Genomic DNA, 27,559 nt, shown 5'->3' on the forward strand with positions numbered 1-27,559 from the left:
TTCATGACAGTAGCAAATGACAAAAGGGTACATGAAGTTTCATTTGTTTTTGATAGGACCTGGAGAGAATTTTGTTTTGCTTTTTTTATTCAATGAATTAAAAATATCTAAAAATCTTAATTGCTTCCTATATGTGTTAGTCTAGTCATTAAGGGCTTAGACAGATTCCCTACTTCACACTCAGCAGTTTCAAGTGACATTATATCTACTTTAGGGAAAATATAATTTCTACAAACACACACAATATGACTAGTAATAACAGTTGTAAACACTTAACAGTGCTGCAACCTATAAATGGGGAGTGTGTGTTTATTTTTTTGTATTAGGCCATGATTATATTCAAATATAATCATTATGTTTGATCGAACTGTATTTATACTGTATTAGTTTTTATTGTAATTTGTGAGAGATATAATACATAAATTTCACAAATATGTTTGAAATATACACATTTTATACTGAAAGGCCCTAACTAAATACTTTAATATAATGAAGTTTCTCATCAAGGTTTAGATTTAAGCTTAAAAATCGAATCCTTCTCATTTTAACTAAATGACAAAGCCTGTTAACTAGTTTCATATTATATCTGTGACATAGCACATTAACCCACTTTTACATTTGCATAAATTAACTTACTAGTTCTTCATCAGAGAGCTGGACTTTAAAGGAATTAAATGCTGGCAAATAAGTTTGACCTAGGGAGTGGGCTGGGAAAAGTCTAGAGGAAGGTAGGTCTAGGAGATATTCCTGTCAACACGCAAAAGACAACACAAAAATACTGGAAGAAAAAGAAATAGTAAAGAAAAGGAGAGAAGATCATCTCTGGTATACTTTTGCATAGGCTTAATGTCGTAAATATACATATGAAAACACAAAAATATACCTAAGCTTACATACTATTTAATAAAAAACAATTAGTAAATGAAAATCATATTTTTAGTATACAAAGGAGCAAAAGCTATAGAGAAAATATGAGGTAAGTCCATTTACACGAATCCTTACTTTTAACTTTTCTTTATCTGCCTTTCTTTAAGTGAGGCATCACACATCACCTCTACCTCCAACACCTCAAAATGCAAGGCCCAGGTCTAGAGTGATTTGGGCTGAGTCCTTGTAAGCAATTGTACTTGTTCTTTATCTAGGATTAGATATAGGGCACCTTGTTGGTATGCTAATGGTTGACAGTATTAATCACATTTAATGGAATTAATTTAGCGATGACAGCTTTTCCAATTCCCTAGTTCCCAAGGTTTCATTAGTATAAGCTGTTTGGATGATGACTTCTACTTGGCTTTGGCTGGATTTATTAATCTGTGCTTGCCCTGTTCCTATCTTACACTCAGTCCTTTAAGGTCTGGCAGACACTGTTGAAGGCAGAGCCAGATTTCTCATGAAGCCATTGAAGCTTAAACTTCAGGGCCTTTCACTAGCACTGGTTCCAAGGCCCAGAAAGGACCCTAATGATGTGTTCACATGTTCATGTGTTTTTATTAAATCTGTGAAACTAAAAATTTTAACACAATCAAGTTAAAATTTCCTTCTCTTTCCACTCTAACTTTCCTCCAGTTAGGTGACACTGTAGTGGACAAGCATCTCAGGAATTTAGACAAGAAGAAATTGAGATGGAGTACATTAGTTTGGGTTTAGTGAGATATATTTAGGTGGTTCACAGACACTACCATGTCTAGGTTATTGCTAGCCTTCCAGGTACAGGAATGGTTCCCTGGAAAAGTCCTGCTACTCTGATGCAACTCAGTATCATTTTGACATGAAAGCCTAGGGCTGGAGGTCATATTACAAAAGCATATTATGTCAACATTAGAAATATGTAGATAATATAGAACGAACGATTTGAAATTTGAAATGCATGGAGCCAAAAGCTAGTCTGTAGAAAATTCCTCCAAATCTTACAGGTCACACAAGAAACTTGATACAGGTTTTCTGAAATTTTGACAAAAAACATGAAAGTTCGTATGACATTTACCAATGATAGATGATTGACAGGTGGTAAAGAGAGAAAAAGGAAGTGAGGAAATAAGACTGGCTGGACCAGGGACCTGGTGCTAGGAAGTAGCAGGAAATAAGATTAGAGAGGTAGAACAGGGCTGAGCTTATAGAGATCATTGATTTCTGAGACATAGAGCTTGAAACTGCTTCTATGGGTGAGTGAAAGACATCAGAGAACATGGGGCATGGAAATTAGGTGATGAAAACAATACCAGAGTAAGACCAGTGCAGAGGCAGTGAGTAAATGGTATCAGAAAAGAAGAAACTGAAGTGATAGAAGTCATTTAGGTAGTCTCATGGCACTAAAAATAGAAATGGGGAGAGTGGCAAGAAGAACTGGTTTGAGAGTAAAGAGAATGAATTTATTTTGAGGAATCTTAGTTTAATGATGAGTTTAAATCTTGATCATAAGACATCTAATTTTTTGACAAAACAGAGCTACTCACTTAATGTGGCAGAATTGATAATTACAGAATAATTTTTAGCTGGCAGCACAAAGCATTAAGTAGAAATAAAATACAATTTAAAATGAGTCTCTGAAAAACAAAGGGGTGGGAAATTTTTGGAGGTGATGGATGTATTTATGGCATAGATTGTGGTCATGATTTCATGGATGTATACATTATCTCCAAACTCAAGTCATTTGCCTCGAATAGATACAGCTTTTTGTATGTCAATCATACCTCAATAAAGTAGCTTAAAAAAAATAAGTCTCAGCAAATGTCTCACAGAATTATTGCTGGAGAGTAAAATTCCAAGGGGTGAAAATGTGGAGGCGGAGAGGGGACAGAGAAGGGGGTAACTTTGCTAGTGGCAGAATTTTCATTTTTTTCCTCTGTGTTTTGATTTTTTACAAACATGAAATTTTTAAGAACCAGCACTTGAGAGACAAAAAGCATATCATGTCGTAATTTTTGTGCTGAAAAAAAAAAATCCACTGAGCTATAAAGTCTTTTCCAATTCCTTAACATAGTTTATATGATCCTCTAATCTTCCCCTGACTACTTTTCTAGCCTCATCTAGCACCATTCTATCTCTAGTCTTTAGCTATGCCACGTTCTTTTTACCTCTAGGTTTTATCATGCTGTCCTTAATTAGTCTTAAACATCAGTGCTGTGCACATCTCCCTCCCAAACCTGTCCATCTCCCACTTCAGATATCTGCTTTGTTAGTGGGGTCTTCCCTGATCCCCCTCCCATGCTGCCACAGTACTCTTTACTTCTCTGTAAAGAGTTTGTAAATTATCTTTGTAAACTGTATTACAATTACAAATTATAATTGTAATTATCTGTTTACTTTTGTTCTTCTCTACAAATATCTGAGAACAAAAACCACTGTGTGTCCTGACCACCATTGTATCCCCAGTGTTTAATTCAGTAGTATGGGCTTGGTAAATGTTTGTTGAATGAATGGATGAATAAATTTCAAAATGGATTTTATTCAACTTTAAGGAAATTGCTAGACTCAGATGCATTTTCTGAGGCCAACTGATAAAAGGTTATTCACCAATGTTTGGCAGGAAAAAAAAATGCATTCAAGCCTGAGAGCATGTAACCCACTTCAGCACTGCCAATGGAAGAGGGAAACACCTCCAATTCCAAACCTTTTTTAATGGCTCCCACAATCCGGAGCAGTCCCAATGGGGTAAGGGCTAGTGGAGCAGGGAGAGGATGGAGAGTAGATACTGGAAAGAGAGTGAAGAGTGGGAGTCAAGAAGTGAGCTGCGAAGGAAGAAGGGTTGAGTTTTCTACTTTAAATTTGAATTGGCTTTCTGTCACCTCTATCTTTTCTTATGAAACTGCACCCTCCTTTTTCCTTTTTACTGCCATAAATTATGGCTTCCAGTTAGGCATTCCGTCTTTCCATGGTTACATATAAAACAGATCTGAACCCAACCTCATAGTTTTCTCCTTTATAGGTACCTCTTTTTTTTTTTAATCAGTAAACTTTATTTTTTTAGAGTAGTTTTAGGTTTACAGAAAATTGAGCAGATAGTGCAGAGAGTTCCCAAAAGCTCCCTGTCCTTTCCTCTATTACTGACATCTTGTACCAGTGTGATACATTTGCTAAAATTGTGTGTCTCTCCCCACAAGTTCTTATATATGTTGAAGGCCTAAACTGTAGTACCTCAGAATGTGACCGCCTTTGAGACAGAGCCTTTAAAGAGGTGATTAAATTAAAATGAGGCTGTTAGGGTGGGCCCTAATCCAAACTGACTGGTGTCTTGCTAAGAAGAGGAGGTTATGACATAGAGGGAGACAGCAGAAGTACATGCATACAGAGGGGCTGTCATGTGAGAACATGGCCAGAGGGCGGCCATCTGCAAGCCAAGTAGAGAGGCCTCAGAAGAAACCAGACCTGCCCAACCTTAATCTTGGACCTCTAGCCTCCAGCAGTGTGAGAAAATAAACTCCTGTTGTTTAAGCCACACACACACACACACACACACACAAAATACAATACACTTATCTGAATTTGCCACACTAGTAGAGAGCTGACTATTCCACCTAAAATAAGTAACAATCCATCTGTATGAATTTAGCATACCAATTAACAAAGAAAACACAACTCTAACTTACCAGGCCATATATATGTATTCTTTTAAAATAAAATCCTTTATCCTATATACTAATGAAGTTCTTTTTTTTCTTTTACTTAAAAACTATCTGAAAAACATTTCTAACTATATATAAGAAAGAGAGAGACAGAAAAAGTTAGAAGAACAAATTTTAAAATATTCAAAGGAATAACAGGAGGAATCACATTCATCCCTTCTTCAAAAGGAAAAAAAAGATAATTCAAGAAGGAAGAGAATACAACATATGCTTTAGCAAAAATACGCATGACTTAGGTCAAATTCTCTAGGAACTAGGATAAAAGGAAAGATATTCTGTGGCATGCCTTGAAACAAGATGAGAAGATCATCAACGACTTTAGAAAGCTACCTCAAGTCAGACCACTTCTAGCTCAATCGTTCCGAATTCTTCAAGGATGATGTAAAACCACTCATAGACTCTGATCTGGCATGGAACTTTGGAGAAACGCTTCAATTCATTAAAAATAAAATTTTAACTTTTGCGTTAAGGTTTTCCTCAGTGCTTTTCAGAAACTTACTTCCCAAGGCATTGTTTAGGTTGGCAGTTCCACAGTTTACTACCTTAGAAATAGTTTTACTGTTTTATCCTGAGGGAAAGGTAAGTTGCAATATGACAAATGTTGGGATAGTATATGATTTATGAAATTCTCCTTATTTATCAAATAATTCCTATCACACAAAATATTTATAATCTTTGCTCCAGATTAGAGCAAATCAATGTTTTACAATATCTTATATCTAAATTTGAAAAAGTAGCAATGAAGGAATAAATAAAAACTCTTACCGCTTGGCAATACCATGACTGGCTCTGTAAATCTTTGTTCGTCTGCTGAAGGTAGGTTCAGGGAGATGATTAACACCATGCCCAGACTAGTTCCAACAAACAAACAAGGGGAGACGGTAGAGTCATTTTTCCGAGCAAAGGACTCCATGAAGTATAGTGCTGTAATTGCTTCTTTAGAATCTTTGTCAATACTGGAGATGCTAGAGCTTCTAGAACGATTATAGGAATTTTCTCTGCTTTCTATGGAAATGGAAAAACAAAAATTAACTGCTAGTGTGTTTCTAGAACAAGTCAGACTTAGTATGACTGAGGGGGAAGTAGAATTTGATTCTTTGTTAACTGATCTGGAAGGCAGCTTATCCAGTTCATCAGTTTATTTTGAAGATGAAGAGACTGAAGTCCAGCAGTGTAAATCATAAACTTAGGCAGAGCTGGGATTAGAACTTGAGTCTCTGGAGTTTAAGTTTACCATGTTTTTCTCTCTACATTACCTCACAAGTTAGTTGAAATTCTCTACTCGGTAAAAAAAATATTTAGTCTAAATAGTCAAGGTTACAAGAATTTCTGGTACCATTTCAATTATGCTTCCCTCCTATTTCTTAATTTTTGGAAGTATTCCTAACGATTTCTTGGCAATATCCTCTTACAACATTGTGGCTACTTTACCTGAAGGGTCACAAATGTTCTGTGGTGAATACATTCACCCAACTAACACAATTTTGGTTTGCTATATCTGGAGTAATTACAATTGTAAAAACTGAACTATTTACCAAGGCTCAAGAACAAATGTTATCTCCCTGAACTGGCTTCAAGCTGCCAACCTTGAATCCAAATTTAGTCCTAACTTTGTCTAAGGCCAAATGAGGAGCTGTAGACAGTGCCACCCCATTGTAGTGGTAATCTTTCTGAGAGGGCTTCTGCCCACTTAAAGGAAACAAGATGGTTTCAGGTTCTCTTGCTTATCAACACAACACAGTGGTGCACGCTGCAGCAAGCATAAACTCACCATCTCGTTAAATGATAGTAGGAAGGCTGTATTGTTCTTATAATCACTCCAGAGTACAAGTTCCTCATATTCTTCTTTCTACTGCCTTCACTCTCCTTTCTATCTTGATAGATACAAGTGTGATTCATTTTATTTAAAAACCTATAAGGTCCTCAGATTATTCTTTTTCCAGAAAACAAAATATAGTATTCCTAATTTTCCCCCTTCTATCTCTCAGCAAGTTTATAAAAATAATTGTTTGTAATAGAATTTACAGATCAGAGGGAGCTTCGGTATAATCTATATGTTTTACAAATTTAGGGACAGAGACATCGAAGTTAAGTAATTGTCCCAGAGTCCAGAGGCAGAAAGGTCTAAAACTCAAAATTCCCAGCTCTCAGTCCATTGATTGAGTGCTTTCTTTTATAACTTTTACACTTTGCTTCTATTATAACATTCCTAGATAATATGTTTTTAAAATTTTTCCATTCACGGTTCATCAACATTCAAGGTTGCTACTTATAGACACTTGCGTGAGAGAGAATATCATTATCTACATGTCCATGGACCAGACTTAGTAAGGCATAATATTAAAGAAACAAAAACTAAAAAATTCATTTAAAAAATTTTTGAAGAATAATATGGTCCATTACTATCAAATTTTTTGAGGGGTAGTAAATGAAGAATTGCTTTATAGCATAGAATTACCATAGGAAATCTTCCTAAGATTATTTTTCTCTATCACTTTCCCCAAATTTCTTTATCAGCAAGACAGTAGCAGCAGTTACAAGATTCTCTTTTTCCCCTTTCTAAAAATTTCTGGCCTTCTGGCTCTTGTACTTTACTCCCTGCCCTCGCATTCATTCCATAAATAAATAAATAATTCTTCCTTTTAAAAACAGATGAAAATGAAGATTGCAAACTTTAGAATTTAATATCTTGCCTTTTTTGGGTCACATTCACTTGACAGTTGAGGAAATTAAGGTTGCAAGACATTAAATAACTATCTACAGATAGAGACACTAAGAGGTTTACCATTGAGATGGAAAGAAACATTCAATTATTACTGGGAGTGCAGAGAACAGATTAAGGCATAGGTCTCCCTTTGTACCAATGAGCAGAGCCATTCTGATTTTAGAGATGAGGAAAGTGTAGTGGATGAGGAATGGATTTGGAGTCATGGCCACAGCCTGACCAAGCTCTCAGTTGCTAATTGTCTAAGGTTGACTGTAGTTTTTCATATCTTTTACAGATAAGGGACCTCCATCCCTTATCCTCCAGCTCCTATTGCCATTGTATATCAAATTTTAATTGTATCCACAGAAATTTGTATGTTTAACCTACCTTCTGTTGTAACTGGTAAAGAAATCTCCATGCAAGCAGCTGACTGTGCTTTTCGAAATGGTGGTCTTCCAGGACCCCAGCGATTTACTTTTGAAACATCAGCACTAGAAAGACGTTTTCCAGAACTGCAACTCTGAGAAGTTGGACTTGTGCAGTGTCCATTAACATGATCTGTACCAAGAGGAAGAAGGCAGCATAAATATCATAATTCAGTCTTAATATAAAGGAATCCAAGTGTGTACATTAATAAATGTAGAAGAGTGAGAATGCCTTTCTCTTTCAAAGCGTATTAAGATGGCTAAGTCCTTACTACTTTGTTAGTCACAATTTCAGTAGTTAGCCAAAAATTTCATATTTATTAAATATGATTCATTTTTTAATTTGACTAGTTAACATAGGTTAAAATTTATTCTATGTCCCTATTATGTATTCTACTATCTAATGGCACTAAAAAATAGGTTATAGTTTTGGACTTTCTTTTGCATAATTTAACTATACCCCTATTTACGTAAGTTTTGGAAGTACTTCCAGTGCTTGGAGCTTAAAATACAGAATGGAAGCATCCCACTGTGCAGCTGAGCACGGTGCTAGAGGATACTGACCCTAGAGCCAGTTCCACCATTTACCAGTTGTACAAATTACTGAAGTCTTCAAGCTTTAGTTTCCTCTTCTGTAAACTGTGAATCTGATTGTCTACCTCATGGAGGTTTTTCTGACAATACATGTCACAGGCCAGAACACTTTCTGGGATGTGGTAAACTCTGAACAAAAATTATGATTGTCATTCTTGTTCCACAGTATTAAAACTGCTCATGTCTAAGACAACACCGACTTGTTTATTTAGAGCTTGTGAGTTTACTGGTTTGATGTAACTTAAAAGCTTGGAAATAATTGCATGGAAAACATGTCTTCTTTTTCTTAATGCTAACAAATAGTATTTGAAACATTATCTCATAGTTCTGCAATGTTCAGAATGCATTTTAAAGTGTGCTTCTTTGGTCATTCAAAGGACAATAGAATTAAATGGAGAAGAATCATGTTTAATATCCATGTTGGACAAGGGGAACTGGCAGTCAGTATCTACTCCGTTACAGCCTTTCTGTATTGTAAAGTTTGAAGTTTAAAATTGTACATTTCCTGTATTCCCTTGCGGCTAGTGCAAGGATGAGAATCAGGTTTCACCATTTGAATGCACTAGTGTGTTTTACTATTTTTAAAAAACTGGAGTTAACATGTATTGAATATTAAATGCCAGGCACTTTACACATGACTCATTTAATCTTCACAACAACCCTGCAAGGTAGGTGCTTTATTATCCTGATTTTGCAAATGAGGAAACTGCAGCTCAGAAAAAAGGGTTTAGAAAATTGTCTAATATTACATAAGTAGCATTCATGGAGGCAGTATTCTAATCTAGATTTTCTCACTTATAAATAGCCTTATAAATTGGATGGCAACAGCTGGCACTAACAAGGACTTAGCGTGAATAAGAAAATGGCAATGACTTTGGGGGTACAAATTGCAAAAATAACCCCCATCTGGGTACATCATTTAGGAAAAGTTGCCCCTTCCACAGATGTGTTGCCTTGTTCTAGGGCTCACTGCTGGTCCAGAGGAATGTGGGGTGGATTCCAGCCCTCTTCACACCCTCTTAGTTAGGTCCAGAACCTGAGAAGAGTAACATTTGTTCCCTTAGCCAGGACTCTTTGGACTTGCTAAGCCAAAGCCCTCACCTGGCTATTACCATCTTTTGATGGCTGTTTCATGTGAATACTGTTTCATTGCAGCTTATAACAGGGCAGTATCAGTTATTAGATTACTCAGCATGCTGGATGCTGGTCTTCACCCCCCCATCACCCCTATACCCCCTAGCTGCTCCAGGAGCCAATTTTCCCCAGCTTCTCATGTTTTACTCATGAGGTCTGGCTGATGTTATCCTACATGAGCAACCTGGAGTTTTTGGCCATATTCTTCTGTTTTCAATAGGGCTGGTTAACTTAAAGGATTTATTTTTGTAATTAAATTTTTTAAATATATGAAAGTGAATTTGCTTTTTAAAAAACTTTTTTTTTACTGTGCTAAATATTCAAGATAGAAATGAATCGATACAAAACATTTAGAAAGAAATTTGGTCAAGGCCCAGACATAGTCATTCTGGAAATTTATGACAGAGAAATAATGCTAAATACAAAAGAAAAACCAAAACCTCTATTGATAAAACTATTCACTGTAGTTTTAGTTATAAAAATTGGAAACCAGCTATCCTTTACAATTGAGCATAAAGTTTTAGGTAAATTGCGGTATATATCATATAATAGAGTATTATAGCCTTTAAAAATGTTTCTGAAATGCTGGCTGACACTTATAAAATACTCATGAAATTATGTGCTTTGGTTAGCTTGTTGCATAAAAAAACACTCCAAATGTTAATGATGTTAAACTAACAATCATTTGATCATGCTCACAAATTCATTGGGCCAGAACTTAGGCTGAGGCAAGGTGAGGATATTGTATCCACGATGTCTGGGACATTGGTTGGAAATTCTTGCATGGCTGGAGGCTTGGAATCCTTTGGAGGCCTCTTTACTCACAGGCCTGGGCTAGCATGACACAGAGGCTGGGCTCAATCTGGACTGTCAATGGGGGCCTCTTCAGGAAGCTTGGGCTTCCTCACAGCATGGTGACCTCTTTTACATAGTGGCTCATGGCTTCAAAAAGCCTGGCAAATGATTTTCAAAATGGGATGAAAGCCATATTTCTGTTGCTTTCTAGTGTTATTGCAATGGAGACTTCATTTTGTTTTGAAAGCAACATTCCAGTGTCCAGTCACAAGCTTTTTGTACGTCAAGGGGCAGTTGTAGTAGATTCCTGATCTTACAACAATATGCTCTCCAGTTCAGCAATTGATTGGCAGTAGTTTTCTGATTCTCTGTTTCTAACAGTAGCAAATGTGTCTGCTCCCTGGGTGTGCCTGTTTGGTGGCCTTCCTCTGAAAATACCTGTAGGCCAAGCTTAAAGTTTACTTCTCCAATCTTTCAATGATTTAATAAGCACCTAATTTCTTGTATTAAATCACTTTCTGCATAACATAATAGGAAGGTTTCTGCTTGCTACAACTGTGCTTTTATTACAAAGGTGCTTTAGCCCAGTTGTAGAGCTCTATGTCATGTAGAGAAAATTCAATATTCTAAAAAATTCAACCTTATAACAATAAATAAATTAAAGCAAAAGGGAAATTATTTTTTATTTTACAGAAAGATTCCCAAATTTTAAAAAATAGAAGTTTCTTTAAATTAGCTGATTCTCTTATGCCTTTAAATCAAAATTTGATTTAGTGTATTTATTATATAAAGTAAGGTACAATAGTGATTTACTGAAAAATAGCTTATTGAATCCAATTGAAATTATTTTTAACATAGTCCTTGCCAAAGCTTTATAGAAGAATGTAAATGAAGATTTAATTTAATACTTGGTAAACTAACCTTGTTATGCAAACTTTTAAATACACCATACAATTCCTAGAAAATGAAAATTAGTATTATGCTTATGCCACAGAGGGTGATTCTATGCTGAAATAAATGTTGAACATAATACTAAGTTAAAATAAGCATTTGGATTGTAAAAAGTTGAAAATAAATGAAATAAAAAGACTTTGCACTTAACCATATAAAAATACAACCAATATCAAACAATTGGTCAAAATGTTTGAAAGCCCACATTACCTTACCCTACTTTTATAGTTAAGAGGTAACTCTTCTTCCCTCTCTCCCTTCTTAATCATTGTTTATAATCCTGGTTGGAGGGCAAGTTGGTTTGTTGATTGACTTAATGTTGGTTGTTTGCTTGATTAATTTGTTTAAGCAGGAAAAGTATTTATTAAAGGATATTAGGGGGGTTTGCCCCATGGCTGAGTGGTTAAGTTTGCATGCTCTGCTTTGGCAGTCCAGGGTTTGCCGGTTCAGATCCTGGGTGTGGACCTACATACTGCTCATCAAGCCATGCTGTGGTGGCATCCCACACAGAAGGACTGGAATGACTTACAACTGGGATATACAACCATGTACTGGGGCTTTGGGGAGAGAAAAAAAAGAGGAAGATTGGCAACAGATGTTAGCTCAGGGCCAATATTCCTCACCAAAAAATAAAAAATTTAAAAAAGAGATATTAGGCAGCTCAAAATCTCAGGGAGTATCTGTGAGAACTCAGAAGCTTTGCAACCAGAACAATGCCCAACCACGCCAAGTTGAGTTTTGTTTTAGTTAAGACACTATGTCAGTGGCTCAGCATTGATGACACTGGGGCCTAGATGCTAGCAGCTGTGCTACACTGCTGGCCTGGTACAGCAGGACATCTTTGCCATCATACTCACCAAAATTGAGGTTTACAAAATTTTTAGTTTGTTTTTATTTCAGTGTTTTTGAATGTCAAACAAAGAATAAGCTATTTCATCTTTCTCTACTTTTTTGCTCACAATTTTGAGGGTTTTAAGCTCTCATTCTTTTGGGCACTTTTCTGAAGAATTTTAAGCTGAAGACCCAGAGGGACTGAGTCATAGACTTCCCCTTGAAGTCAGCTTAATTTTTATTCCCAGTTTTAATTTGATTCTTTTATAGAAAAGTTTTCAAGGCTATGATTTTGTTTTCAAAGCTAAAATACTGTAAATGAGCTCAGGTTTAAAACTCTTGTTTAATGTTGAGTCTCTGAAATCCAAAGTTTCAAAGAGTTTCTGCCGGTTTTTCAATAATTACCCCAGTCTGTTTTTTCAAGTTTAATTTCTACTTCATTTAAGTGAATGTTTAAAAACTATTTGGGACCAAACTTGCAGTGTCTGGGAAAATAATCTCTTGCTGAAAACACTGCCATAGGCTTTGTCACTGATGAGTAGAATGTTTTAAATTGGAATAATAATTATTTATTTTTAAAATTTCGGCTTCATTGAGGTATAATTGACATAAAATTGTAAGATATTTAAAGTGTACATCGTGGTGCTTTGATAGACGTGTTTTCTTCTCTTTCCCTCTTTCTTTCCCTTCAGGGATTGCTATAATGCGAATATTGGTCCACTTGATGTTGTCTCTTAAGTCCCTGAAGTTATCTTCACCATTTTTCAGTCTTTTTTCTTTTTGCTTCTCTGACCACATGAAATGTACTGCTTTGTCTTCAAGCTTGCTGATCCTTTCTTCTGCTTCACCTGGTCTGCTGTTGAACCTCTCTATTAAATTTTTCTGTGCAGTTATTGTATTCTTCAGGTCTGTGATTTTTGTTTGCTACCTTCTCATATTTTCTATTTCTCTGTTTAAATTCTTATTTGTTCATACATTTTTCTCCTGACCTCAGTGAGCATCTTTATTACTATTATTTTGTATTTATTTATTTATTTTGAGGAAGATTAGCCCTGAGCCAGTTGCTGCCAATCCTCCTCTTTTCACTGAGGAAGACTGGCCCTGAGCTAACATCCATGCCCATCTTCCTCTACTTTTTATATGTGGCACGCCTACCACAGCATGTTGTGCCAAGCCACTGGTGCCATGTCTGCATCTGGGATCAGAACCAGCAAACCCTGGGCCACCGAAGCAGAACATGTGCACTTAATTGCTGAACCACTGGGCTGGCCCCTATTACTATTATTTTTAACTCTTTATCAGGTAATGCACTTATCTCTATTTCATTAAGGTCCATTTCTGGAGTTTTATCTTGTTCTTTTATTTAGAATATATTCCTCTGTTTCTTCATTGTCTTTGACTCTTTGTGTTGGTTTCTACACAATAGATAAAACAGCCACCTCTCAGTCTTGATGGAGTGGTCTTGTGTAGGAAATGAACCCTATCACTCAGCCTGGCCCAAGCTCTTGTTGGTCTCTTGAACTTGTGCGATTGTCCAAGCCACCTTTTCTGTTCTTAGTGTCTCCTAGTAATTGAGGGTGTGCCAATATCCATTTCCATGTGGGTATTTTCTTGTTTGTCCAATGTATGGGAGTCACTCAGCTGGTTTCTGGTTTCCTTTAAGAGGGAATTGCTCCTCACGTAGCTGTAATTTGGTGTGTCCACAGGTGGAGGTGAGGTCAGGAGCCTCCTAGGTTGCCATCTTGGACCAGAACTCAAAATAACAATAAATTATAATATTAAAATGCCATTATATCCGGATTCATCCTGAAGAAGCAAACTGATACCTTGCCCTAAGCCATATCAGTAAATTCTCACATCAAGTTCTACATTAAGAAGCAGGAGAGAGAGAGAGAGAGAGAGAAAAAGCATGGTGCATCCTGAGATAAACAGAAAAGAAAGAAGTTGATCTAACTGTAGTCTTTAAAGAGATGAAATCTTGAGTTGCTAAATTACTCATTTCTCAACAAAAACGTTTTTATCCCTGATATTTGCATACTGATATCTAGAGATATAATAATCAGGTGGGTAAAATGGTACCCTCCCCCCATCCCACCCAGTATGAACAACTTTACCCTAACCTTGAAAAATCTTGTGGGTTTTCTGTTTGAAACACCTATTGTATTTTACATTCAGTGAGCGAGTCTTCAAAATCTGAACCTCTTTGTAAAACTCATGCAAGTTAATAATCACTTTTTCTTAATGCTCCTGTGTCTGAATCTTCTTTCCATAATGAACTGTGCATACAGTATATGCTTTCTAAGTGATATATGAAAACCTATAATAAATAATTAGAAACTAATCCTTTGAGAGGAAAAATCTCCTAATACAGGGGCCGGCCCAGTGGCGTAGTGGTTAAGTATGCATGTTCCGCTTAGGCGGCCCAAGGTTCACCAGTTTAAATCCCAGATGCAGACATGGCACCACTTGGCACACCATGCTGTGGTAGGCGTCCCACATTATAAAGTAGAGAAAGATGGGCATGGATGTTAGCTCAGGACCAGTCTTCCTCAGCAAAAAGAGGAGGATTGGCAGCAGATGTTAGCTCAGGACCAATCTTCCTCAGCAAAAAGAGGAGGATTAGCAGCAAGTGTTAGCTCAGAGCTAATCTTCCTGAAAAAAAAAAATCTCCTAATATATTGTGTTAAAATTATTTGGTTAAGAAGGCTAAGGCTGATTTTTATATTATGTAATGTTATGCTTTAACAGTGTTGATATATAATTGACATACAATAAATAGCACATATTTAAAACTGACTACCACTAATCTGTTCTTAATCATCACAGTAAAAATAATGAATATATCCATCAGTTGAGATTCTGCCATGTTGTTGTATGTATCAAGAGCTCATTTCTTTTTATTGCTGAGGAGTATTCTATTGTGTGGATTTGCGAAAATTTGTTTATTCACTCTTTGATTAATATTTGGGGGTGTTTCCAGTCATCAATTATCTTTTAAAGAGATTTAAAACTAAGTTGTCTACAAGAAACCCAATTTAAGTATAAATGCATATATAGGTTAAAGGGATGGAGAAAGATATACTATGCTAAAATGAATCAAAAATTAATAATTTTATATATCTATATCTTCAGTTGCTCCAGGATGGTGGAGAACATGGTAAGACCAGTGAATCCCATAAGCACTGGCCCATTGCCACACTTCATTTGCTATGAAATGAGTTCCTTGATGAAAAGCAATGCTCTGTAGAATACCATGAAGGTAGATAAGGCATTCTGTAAATCCACTGATGGTAGTTTGGGCAGAGGCATCCCTTGGTTTCTGCTGATGTCATAGTGAGCACTCAGCATTGGCTGTAGCTAGGTCAGCCTTGGTGATTGGGAGTCCACGTTGCTGGGCTCATGCATAATCTCCATCCCTGCCACTATGGCTACTTTGTCCATGAGTTCATTAGGTGATGACAGAGGTGACTGGGAAAGAAGCTGACTGTTATGTACAGAACAGGTCATGCTATCCACTTGATTGTTAAAATTCTCCTCTGCTGAGGTCACCCTTTGGTGAGCATTCACATGGGACAAAAACTTTCCTATATACTAGCAATGGAATTTGACATTAAAAACAATAACATTTACATTATTACTCAACAATGAAATACTGAGGTATAAATCTAACAAAGTACGTATAAGATCTAGATGAGGAAAACTACAAAACTACAAAAAATTTTCTTTACTGATGCAAGAAACTGAAGCACACATGGAGTGATATTCCATATTGATGGATAGGACTTGATATTGTTGAGATGTGAGTTCTTCCCAACTTGATCTATAGATTCAACACAATCCCAATCAAAATTCCACCAGGTTATTTTGTGTATATTGACAAACTGATTATAAAGTTTATATAGAGATGCAAAAGGCCCAGAATAATCAACACAATATTGAAGGAGAAGAACAAAGTGAGAGGACTAATGCTACACGACTTCAAGAATTACTGTAAAGATAAAGCAATGAAAACAGTGTGGTATTGGTAAAAAATAACAGACAAACAGATCAACGGAACAGAATAGAGAAGCCAGAAGGAGGATCCAGGATGGTGGCGTAGGAAGACCCTGAACTCACCTCCTCCCATGGATACACCAAATCTGCAACTACATTTAGAGCAAGTCCTCCTGAAGAAGTGAGGACTGAATGAACAGCTGCTGCACAACAAATAGAGGGACCACATAGATACCAGTAAGAGAGAAGAGACACGGTATCAATAGGAGCCCCACCCCCGATGCAGTGACCTGCAGCAGAGAGGGATATCATGGAAGGACCACATGCAGTCTTGCCCACCCTAGGTATAGCAAAAAAACAGTGGTTTAAAGCCCACCTAGACCATATATGAAGAAAACCCATTTACAAACCCCGAGCATTTGCCAAACAGGTGGGAAACTGCTGGAACTCACCCTGGGTTTGGCGGCACCAGTGAGTGCCATTTTTTGCATTTCCCCTAAACCTTGATAGCGTGGAAAGGAGCATGGTCCAGGTACTCTAGCCAACCTGCCAAGGCTGCCCTAGCCTGCCCTGGGCCCCTCGCCCACACAAGCTCTAGCCATCCCCGCAAGATAGGCCCAGTGCAGTGTGCCCCAGGCCCCACCACCCACACTGACACCAGCTCCAGCCATCCTATTGGGGTGGCTGTGGCATGGTATACCCCGGGACCTCCAGACCCACACCTGCACCAGCTCCAGCCACCGCAATGGGGCTTCCCCAGTGCAGCATGCCCCAGGACCCCCTGGCCTGTGCCTGTTCCAGCCCCAGCTGTTGTGCTGGGGTGGCCCTGGTGCAACACATCTTGGGATCCCCCTGACCTTTGCCTGCTCCAGTTCCAACTGGCCTGCCAAAGCAGCCTTGCACATGCAGTCTACACGTGGGATGCTCCTATATAAGGCCACTCCTTCAAGGCCAAGAGAAGTAGCTGTTTTACCTAATTCATAGAAACAAACACAGAAAGTCAAACAAAATATAGAAAGGAATATATCCTAAATGAAATAACAAGATACCCACCCAAAACCCTAATGAAATGGAGATAAGTAAGTTACCTCATAAAGGGTTAAAAGTAATGGTCATAAAGATGCTCACCAAACTCAGGAGAAGAATGAAGGAACGCAGAACTTCAACAAAGTTAGAAAATAGAAGAAAGAACCAATCATAGCTGAAGAACACAATAAATGCAATGAAAAATACACTAGAGGGAATCAACAGCAGATTAGATGATGCAGAAGAATGGATCAGTGATCTGGAAGATAGAATAGTGGAAATCACCCAATCAGAAGGGCAAAAAAGAAAAAAAAAGAATTAAAAAAATAAAGGTGGTTTAAGGGATCTCCAGGACAACATTAAGCATACTACCATTCATATTATAGGAGTCCCAGAAGGCAAAGAGAGAAAGAAAGGGGCAGAAAACTTATTTGAAGAAATAATGACTGAAAACTTCCCTAACCTGGGGAAGGAAACAGACATCCAGCTCCAGCAATCATAGAGTGTCCCCAAAAGATGAAACTAAAGAGATCCACCTCAAGACATATTATAATTAAAATGGAAAAAGTTAAAGATGAAGAGAGAATCTTAAAGACAGCAAGACAAAAACAGCTAGTCACATACAAGGGAAACCCCATAAGACTATCAGCTGATTTTTCAGTAGAACCTTTGCAGACCAGAAGGGAGTGGTAGGAGATATTTAAAGTGCTTAAAGGCAAAAACTTAGAACCAAGACTACTCTACCTGGCAAGGCTATCATTCAGAATTCAAGGAGAGACAAAGAGTGTCCAAGACAAGCAAAAACTAAAAAGGCTCATTACAACTAAACTGGCCTTATAATAAATGTTAAAGTGTCATCTTTAAGTGGAAAAGAAAAGGCCATAACTAAAAATAAGAAAAAATGTGAAAGAAAAAATCTCACCAGTAAAGGCAAATATATAGTAAAGGCAGCAAATAAGCCACTTAAAAAGCTATATGAAAGTTAAAAGACAAAAGTAGCAAAATCAACTATAACTACAATAAGTAGTTAAAGGATATACAAAATAAAAAGATGCAAAATACAACATCAAGAACAAAATGTGGGAGAGAGTAAAAATGTGTTTTCAAAATGCACTTGAACTTAAGCAAGTATCAGCTTAAAATATCCTGCTATATATATATATAAGTCAATATAGATGAATCTCAGGGTAACTACAAACCAAAAACCTACAATAGACACACAAAAACATAAAGAGAAAGGAATCCAAACATAACACTAAAGAAACCATCAGACCTCAATGAAAGAGACCAAGAGAAAAGGAAAGGAACAGAGAACTACAAACCCCCGAGAAAACAACAAAGAAAATGGCAAAAAGTACGTACCTATTAATAGTTACCTTAAATGTAAATGGACTAAATGCTTCAATAAAAAGACATACAGTGGCTGAATGGATGAAAAACAAGACCCATCTATATGCTGCCTACAAGAGGCTCACTCTAGATCTAAAGACAGACAAAGACTAAAAGTGAAGGGATGGAAAAAGATATTCCATAAAAACAGAAATGAAAAGAGCTGGGGTAGACTAAACTACATGCTCCTAAACAACCCATGGATCAACAAAGAAATCAAAAAATACTTTCAGACAAATGAAAATGGAAACACAACTTTTCAAACTCTATGGGACACAGCAAAAGCAGTTCTAAAAGGGAAGTTCATAGTGATACAGGTCTACCTTAAGAAACATAAAAAATTTCAAACACCTTAACTTTAAACCTAAAGGAACTAGAAAAAGGACAAAGCCCAAAGTCAGTAGAAGGGAGGAAATAATAAAGATCAGAGTGGAAATAAATGAAATAGAGACAAAAAAAAAAATAGAAAAGATCAATGAAACTAAAAGCTGGTTCTTTAAAAAGATAAACAAAATGGAAAAACCTTTAGCCAGACTCATCAAGAAAAAGAGAGAGGGCTCAAATAAGTAAAATCAGAAATGAAAGAGGAGAAGTTACAACTGACACCAAAGAAATACAAGGGACCCTAAGAGACTACTAACAATTATACACCAACAAATTGGAAAACCTCGAAGAAATGGATACATTGCTAGATACACACAATCTTCCAGACTGAATCATAAAGAAATAGAAAATCTGAATAGACCCATTATAAGCAATGAAATTGAATCAGTAATAAGAAAAACTCCCCCAAAACACAGTCCAGGAGCAGACAGCTTCATAGGTGAATTCTACCAAACATTTAAAGGAGAGTTAATACCTATCCTTCTCAAGTTATTCCAAAAAACTGAAGAGGAAGGAATGCTTTCCAGTTCATTCTACAAGGCCAGCATTACCCTGACACCAAAACCAAAGACACCACAAAAAAAAGAAAATTACAGGCCAATATCCCTGATGAACATAGATGCATATCCTCAATAAAGTATTAGCAAGCTGAATTCAACAATATATTAAAATACATTAAAAGGATCATTTGCCACAAGCAAGTGAGATTTATTCCAGGAATGCAAGGATGGTTCAACATCCACAAATCAATAAATGTGATTCACCACATTAACAAAACAAAGGATAAAAATCACATGGTCATCTCAATAAATGCAGAATAGTATTTGAGAAAATTCAACATACATTTATAATAAAAACTCTCAACAAAGTGGCTATAAAAGAAACATAGTTCAACATAATAAAGGCCATATATGACAAACCCACAGCTAACATCATACTCAATGATGAAAAGCTGAAAGCTTTTCCTCTAAAATCAGCAACAAGACAAGGATGCCCACTCTTGCTACTCTTATTCAACATAGAATTGGAAGTCCTAGCCAGAGCAATTAGGCAAGAAAAAGAAATAAAAGGCATCCAAGTTGAAAAGGAAGAAGTAAAACTGTCATTATTGGCAGACGACATAATACTATCTATAGAAAATCGTAAAGACTCCACCAAAAAACTATTAGAATAACTGAATTCAGTAAGGTTGCAGAATACAAAATATACAGAAACTGGTTACATTCCTATACACTAATAAAGAGCCATCAGAAAGAGAAATTAAGAAAATAATCACCTCTACAATTGCATAAAAAGAATAAAATACCTAGAAATAAATTTAACCAAGGAGGTTAAAGACCTGTACTCTAAGAACTATAAGACATTGACGAAATTGAAGGCAACACAAATAAATGGGAAGAAATATCATGCTCATGGATTGGAAGAATTAATATTGTTAAAATGTGCATACTACCCAATGCAATCTACAGATTCAATGCAATCTGTATCAAAACACAAGTGGCATTTTTTCACAGAACTAGAACAAAGAATTCTAAAATTTGTATGGAATCACAAAAGACCCTAAATAACCAAAGAAATCTTGAAAAAGAACAAAGATGGAGGTATCATCCTTCTTGATTTCAAGCTATACTACAAACCTAGAGCAATCAAAACAGTATGGTACTGGCATGAAAATAGACACATAGATCAGGAGAATAGAATAGAGAGCCCAGAAATAAACCCATGCATATATGGTCAATTAATTTATGACAAAGGAGGGGAGACTATACAATGGGGAAAATACAGTCTCTTCAATAAATTGTGTTGGGAAAACTGGACAGCTACATGCAAAAGAATGAAACCAGACCACTCTCTTATACCATATACAAAAATAAATTCAAAATGGATTAAAGCCATAAAAGTCCTAGAAGAAAACATAGGCATTCAGCTCTTTGACATCCATCTTAGCAATATTTTTTTGGACCAGTCTCCTCAGGCAAGGGCAACAAAAGCAAAAATTAACAAATGAGATTACATCAAATTAAAAAGCTTTTTCACAGCCAAGGAAACCATCAACAAAAAGAAAAGGCAACCGACTGAATGAGAGAAGATTTTCGCAAATCATACATCCGATAAGGGGTTAATATCCAAAATATACAAAGAAATTTCACAGCTCAATATCAAAAAAAAGCAAACAACTGGATTAAAAAACAGGTAGAGGAACTGAACAGACATTTTTTCCAAAGAAAACATACAGATGGACAACAGGTACATGAAAAGATGCTCAATGTCACTAATCATAAGAGAAATGCAAATTAAAACCACAATGAGATATCACCTAACGCCTGTCAGAAAGGCTATTACCAAAAGAGACAAAAAATAACAAGGATTTGGAGAAAAGGGAACCCTCTCACACTGTTAGTGGGAATGCAAATTGGTGCAGCCACTATGGAAAACAGTATGGAGGTCCCTAAGAATTTTTAAAATAGGACTACCAGACGATCCATCAATTTCACTTCTTGATATTTATCAAAGAAAATGAAGACACTAATTTGAAAAGATACATGCACACCTATATTCATTGCAGCACTATTTACAGTAGCTAAGATATGGGAGCAAACTAAGTGTCCATTGATAGAAGAATGGATAAATAAGGTGTCACACACATACACAAAAACACAGTGGAATATTACTCAGCCATAAAAAAGAATGAAGTCTTACCATTTGTGAAAACATGGATGGACCTATAGGGTATTATCCCAAGTGAAATAAGTCAGACAGGGAAAGAAAAATACCATATGATTTCATTTATAAGTGGAACCTAAAAAACAAAACAAACAAACAAACAAAACAAAACAGAAACAGACTCATAGATACAGGAAACAAAGTGGTGGTTACCAGAGTGGGGAGGGGTTAGGGGTTGGGCAGAATAGGTGAAGGGGATTAAGAGGTACAAACTTCCAGTTATAAAATAAATAAGTCATGGGAATATAATATTCAGCATAGGGAATACAGTCAATAATATTTTAATAACTTTGTATAGTGACAGATGGCAACTAGACTTATCATGGTGATTGGTTAACGTATATAAATATTGAACCAGTTTGATGTACGCTTGAAATAGGATATTGTATGTCAATTACACTTCAATACAAAAGAATAGCCCAGAAATACATCCACATGAATATAGTCAACTTATATTTGACAAAGGAGCAAAGGCAATACAATGGAGCAAAGACATTCTTCTCATCAAATGGTGCTAGAACAACTGGATATGTACATGAAAAAAAAAGGATATATACATCCTTTACACCTTCACAAAAATTAATTCAAAATGGACCATAGACCTAAATGTAAAACACACAACTGTAAAACTACCAGAAGAAAACAGGAGAAAATCTAGATGAACCTGGGTTTGGCAATTACCTTTTTAGATACAATACCATAGGCACAATCCATGAAAGAAAAAATTGATAAGTTGGACTTCATTAAAATTACAAACTTCTGCTCTGTGAAAGACACTACCAAGAGAATGAGAAGACAAGCCATGGACTGGGAGAAAATAGTTACAGAAGAAATATCTGATAAAGGATTGTTATCCAAAATACACAAAGAACTCTTGAAACTCAACAATAAGAAAAAAATCTGACTAAAAAAATGGGCAAAATATCTGAACAGATACCACATCAAAGAAGATAGACAGATGGCAAATAAGTACAGGAAAATATTTAAAATCGCAGATTAAAACCACAGTGAGAAACTACTTCACACCTATCAGAAGGGCGAAAATCCAAAACACTGTCAACACCAAATGCTAGCGAGGATGTGGAACAATAGGAATTCTCATTCGTTGATGTGGGAACACAAAACTATACATACACTTTGGAAGACAGTTTGTCAGTTTCTTAAAAAACTAAATATACTCTTACCATATGATTCAGCAATTGTGCTCCATGGCATTTACTCAAAGGGGTTGAAAACTTATGTCCACATAAAAACCTGCACATGAATGTTTATAGCAGCTTTATTCATTAATTGCCAAAACCTGGAAGCAACAAGATGTCCTTCAGTAGGTGAATGGATAAATAAACTATGGTACATCCTGACAACGGAATATTATCAGTGCTAAAAAAGAAATGAGCTAGAAAGTCATGAAAAAGACATAGAGGGACCTTAAATACATGTTAGTAAATGAAAGAAGTCAATCTGAAAAGGCTACATACTGTATTATTCCAACTGTATGACATTCTGGAAAAGGCAAACTATGAAGACAGTAAACAAGATCAGTGGTTGCCAGGGGTTAAGGGAGAGGGGGCAAAGAATAGGTTGACACAGACTATTTTTAGAGCAGTAAAACTAGTCTGTATTATACCATAATGATGGATTCTTGTCATTTTACATATGTCAAAACACCAAGCATGAGCCCTAATGTAAACTATGGATTTGGGGTGATGATGTATTAATATAGGTTCATCAATTATAACAAATGCACTACTCTGGTGGAGGATATTAATAGTGGGGGAGGCTGTGCATGTGTTGGGACAGGGGAATATGGGAACTCTCTATACTTTCCACTCAGTTTTTCTGTAAACCTAAAATTCCTTTAAAACATAAAGTATATTAAAAATATATTATTTTAAAAACTGTACAGGGAGGTTCCATGTACTCATCACCCATTTCCACCATCACTAATATCTTGCATAACTATAGTTTAACATCAAAACTAAGATGACATTGGTACAATTCATAGAACGTACTCAGATTTTCAGTTCAAGATGCACTTAATTGTACATTTGTGTGTATGTGTGTATAGTTCTACACAATTTTGTCACATGTGTAGATTTGGGTAACCACCACTATAATCAAGATTCAGAACTATTCCATCACCACAAACATCTCCTTTGTTAATTCCTTTATAGCCATGCTACTCCTTCCTCATCTATTCCTAACTTTTGGTAAACACTAATCAGTTCTCCATCTCGCTAATTTTATTTCAAGATTGCTATATAAATAGATTCATACAATATTTAACCTTTTAAGATCAGCTTCTTTTCACTCAGCACAATTTTCTTGAGATTCATACAAATTGTGTATATCAATAATTTGTTCTTTTTAATTGCTGAATAGTATTCCACAGTATGAGGTACCACTGTTTGTTTAACTTTTCACCCATTGTAGGATATTTGGGTTGTTTCTAGTTTTTGGCTATTACAATTAAAGCCGCTATGAACTCTGTGTACAGATTTTTGAGTGAAGATTGGTTTTCATTCTCTAGAATAAGTACCAAGGAGTGAGATTGTTGGATAATATGGTAACTGCACTTTAACTTTATAAGAAAATGCCAATCTATTTTCTATAGCGATTGTACCATTTTGCACTTCCAACACAGTATGAGATTTCCAGTTGATCTGTATTATCCTCACCATCACCTATTTTTATTATTATAAATTTATTTATTTATTGGAGGAAAATTAGCCCTGAGCTAACATCTGCTGCCAATCCTCTTGTTTTTGGTGAGGAAGATTGGCCCTGAACTAACATCTGTGCCCATCTTCCTCTATCTTATGTGGGATGCTTGCCACAGTATGGCTTGACAAGTGGTGTATAGGTCTGCACCTGGGATCTGAACCAGCGAACCCTGGGCCGCCAAAGTCGAACATGCAAACTTAACTGCCACTGGGCCGGCCCCTATTATTTTCAATTTTAGTTATTCTAATGGGTATTTAGTGGTATCCCATTGTTTTAATTTGCATTCCTAGTGGCTAATGATGTTAAATATCTTTTCATGTGCTTATTTTCCATCTATATATCCTCTTTAGTGAAGAGTCTGTTCAAGTACTTTGCCCATTTTTTAAAATACAAGTTTATTTTGGAATAGTTTTAGATTGAGAGGAAAGTTGCAAAGATAATACGTAAATTTCCAATATTCCCCTTTCCAAGTTTTACCTTAGTACATTACTATTAACTAAACTCTAGACTTTATTTGTATTTCACCAGTTTTTAAAAAATTTTCCTACATTTTTTATTGAGGTGAAATTCAAGTAATATAAAATTAACCATTTTAAAATGTACAATTCAGTGGGATTTAGTATATCACAATCTTGGGCAACCACCACCACTATATAGTTCTGAAATATTTCATCACCACAAAAAATAGCACTGTATTAAACAGTCACTGTCCATTCTACTCTTCCCCAGCCACTGGTGACCATCCATCTTCTTTCCATTTCTAGGGACTTAGCTATTCTGAATATTTCATATAAATGGAATCATTTTATATCTGGCTTGTTTCACTTCCTATAATGTTTTTGAGATTTATCCATGTTGTAGCATGTATTAGTACTCGCTTTTTAAAATAAAACAATTTTTAATTGTGGTAGAATACATATAACATAAAATTTACCATCTTAACCACTTTTAAGTCTACAGTTCAGTGGTATTAAGTACATTTCTATTGTGCAACCATCACCACCAGCTATCTCCAGATCTCTTTTTATCTTGTAAAAATGGAGCTCATTACCCATTAAACAGTAACTCCCCATTTCCCTCTCCCCTAGCCCCTGGCAATCACCATTCTATTTTCTTTCTCTATGAATTTGATTACTCTGGGTACCTCATATAATTGGAATCACACGATTTTTGTCTTTTTGTGACTGACTTATTTCACTTAGCATAACGTCCTCAAGGTTCTTCCACGTTGTAGCATATGTCAGAATTTCCTTCTTTTTTAAGGCTGAACATATCCCATTGTATGCATATACCACACTTTGCTTATCTATTCATCCATTGAGGGCGTTTAGACTGGTTACACATTTTACAGTTGTCAATAATGCTGCTATGAACATGTGTATACAATTAATTCTTCAAGACTCTGCTTTAAATTATTTTGGGTATATACCCAGAAGTGGATTTGCTGCATCATATGATAATTATATTTTTAATTTTTTGAGGAACTGCCATAGTGTTTTTCATAGTAGTTGTACCATTTCACATACCTACCAACAATGCCTAAATGTTCCAATTTCTTCACATCCTTGTCAACACTTGTTATTTTCTGGGTTTTTTTCCGATGGTAGTCATTACCTATTGTGTGTGAGGTGGTATCTCATTGTGGTTTTGATTCGCATTTCCCTAATGATTAGTGATGTTGAATAATCTTTTCATGTGCTTATTGGCTATTTCTATATCTTCTTTGGAGACATGTCTATGTAAGTCTTTTGCCCATTTTTGAATTGAGTTTGTTGTGGAACCTTAGGAGTTCAGTGTATATTCTGGATAGTAGACCCTTATCAGACATATGATTTGCAAATATTTTCTATATAGGTTGCCTTTTCTCTTTCTTAATAGTATCCTTTGATGCACAAAAGTTTTTAATTTTGATGAAGTCTAATTTACCATTTTTTTTCTTTTGTTGCTTGTGTGTTTTGGTGTCATATCTAAGAATCCATTGCCAAATTCAAGGTCATGAAGATATTCCTCTACACTTTCTTCTAAGAGTTCTATAGCTTTAGCTCTTAAAGTTAAGCTATTGATTCACTGCTTGTATGTGATGTGAGGTAATGGTCCATCTCCAGTCTTTTGGATGTGGATTTCCAGCTGTCTCAGTACCATTTGTTGAAAAGAATATATTTTCCCCCATTGAATTGTCCTGGAAACTTGTTGAAAATCAATTGGTCATAGATTTATGGTTTTATTTCTGGACTTTCAATTCTATTCCATTGATATATATGTCTATCTTTATGCCAGTACCACACTATTTTGATTACTGTAGCTATGCAGCAAGTTTTGAAACTGGGAAGTGTGAGTCTTCCAACATTCTTCTTCTTTTTCAGTATTGTTTTGGGTATTCTTGCTTTGGTATTTCCACATGAATTTTAGGATAAGCTGTTCTATTATGCAAAAAAGGCTATTGGTATTTTGGTAGGGACTGCATTGACTCTGTTAGATTGTTTTGGGTGGTATCGATATTTAAACAATATTAAGCCTTCCAATCCATGAACAAGTGATGTCTTATTTATTTAGGCCTTCCTTAATTTCTTTTAGCAGTGTTTTGTAATTTTCAGTGTACAAGTCTTACAATCCCTTGGTTTAACTTATTTCTAGGTATTTTATCCTTTTGGAGACTTGTATGTGGAATTTTTAAAAAATTTATTTTTCAAAATTTTCATTGCTGGTGTATAAAAATACAACAATTTTGTGTTTATCTTATATCTACAACTTGGCTGAATTCATTTATTAGATCTAGTTATTACTTTGTGGATTCTTCAGGATTTTCTAAATATAGGGTCATGCCATCTGTCAATACAGATAGTTTTACTTCTTTTCCAATTTGGATGTGTTTTGTCTCTTTTTTTTTCTTTCTTTTTTTTGGCCTAATTTCTCTGGCCAGAACTTGTAGTATAATATAGAATAGAAGAGGTGAAAACAGCATCCTTTTCCTGTTCTGGGTATTAAAGCGGAAAGTTTTCAGTCTTTCATCATTGAGTAGGATGTTGTCTGTGGGTTTTTCATGAATGCCCTTGATCAGTCTGAGGAATTTCCTTTCTATTAATAGTTTTCTGAGTGTTTTTATCATGAAGGGGTGTTCAATTTTGCCAAACGCTTTTTCTGCATCAATTGAGATGATTGTGTGTTTTTATTTTTCCTTCATTAGTGTGGTTTTTACACTTTTTATTTTCTTCTGATGAAACACCTTTGCATTTCTGGGATAAATCCTACTTGGTCATGGT

The 27,559-nt window shown here is 35.9% G+C and overlaps 1 protein-coding gene across 20 annotated transcripts in view; it reads right to left on the reverse strand.

Moving 5' to 3' along the window:
* Positions 1–27,559, reverse strand: part of STXBP5L (syntaxin binding protein 5L) — a 350,864-nt gene that overhangs the window by 20,485 nt on the left and 302,820 nt on the right. For all 20 annotated transcript variants that reach the window (XM_070583799.1, XM_070583808.1, XM_070583812.1 and 17 more), the window contains 2 exons: positions 7,717–7,887; positions 5,388–5,627 (listed from right to left, as the gene is read on the reverse strand). In XM_070583799.1, coding sequence (XP_070439900.1) covers positions 5,388–5,627; positions 7,717–7,887 — 411 coding nt within the window. The remainder of the gene's footprint in view (positions 1–5,387; positions 5,628–7,716; positions 7,888–27,559) is intronic.

The sequence above is a fragment of the Equus przewalskii genome, chromosome 18 (assembly GCF_037783145.1).
Source record: "Equus przewalskii isolate Varuska chromosome 18, EquPr2, whole genome shotgun sequence".
Lineage (NCBI taxonomy): Eukaryota > Metazoa > Chordata > Mammalia > Perissodactyla > Equidae > Equus > Equus przewalskii.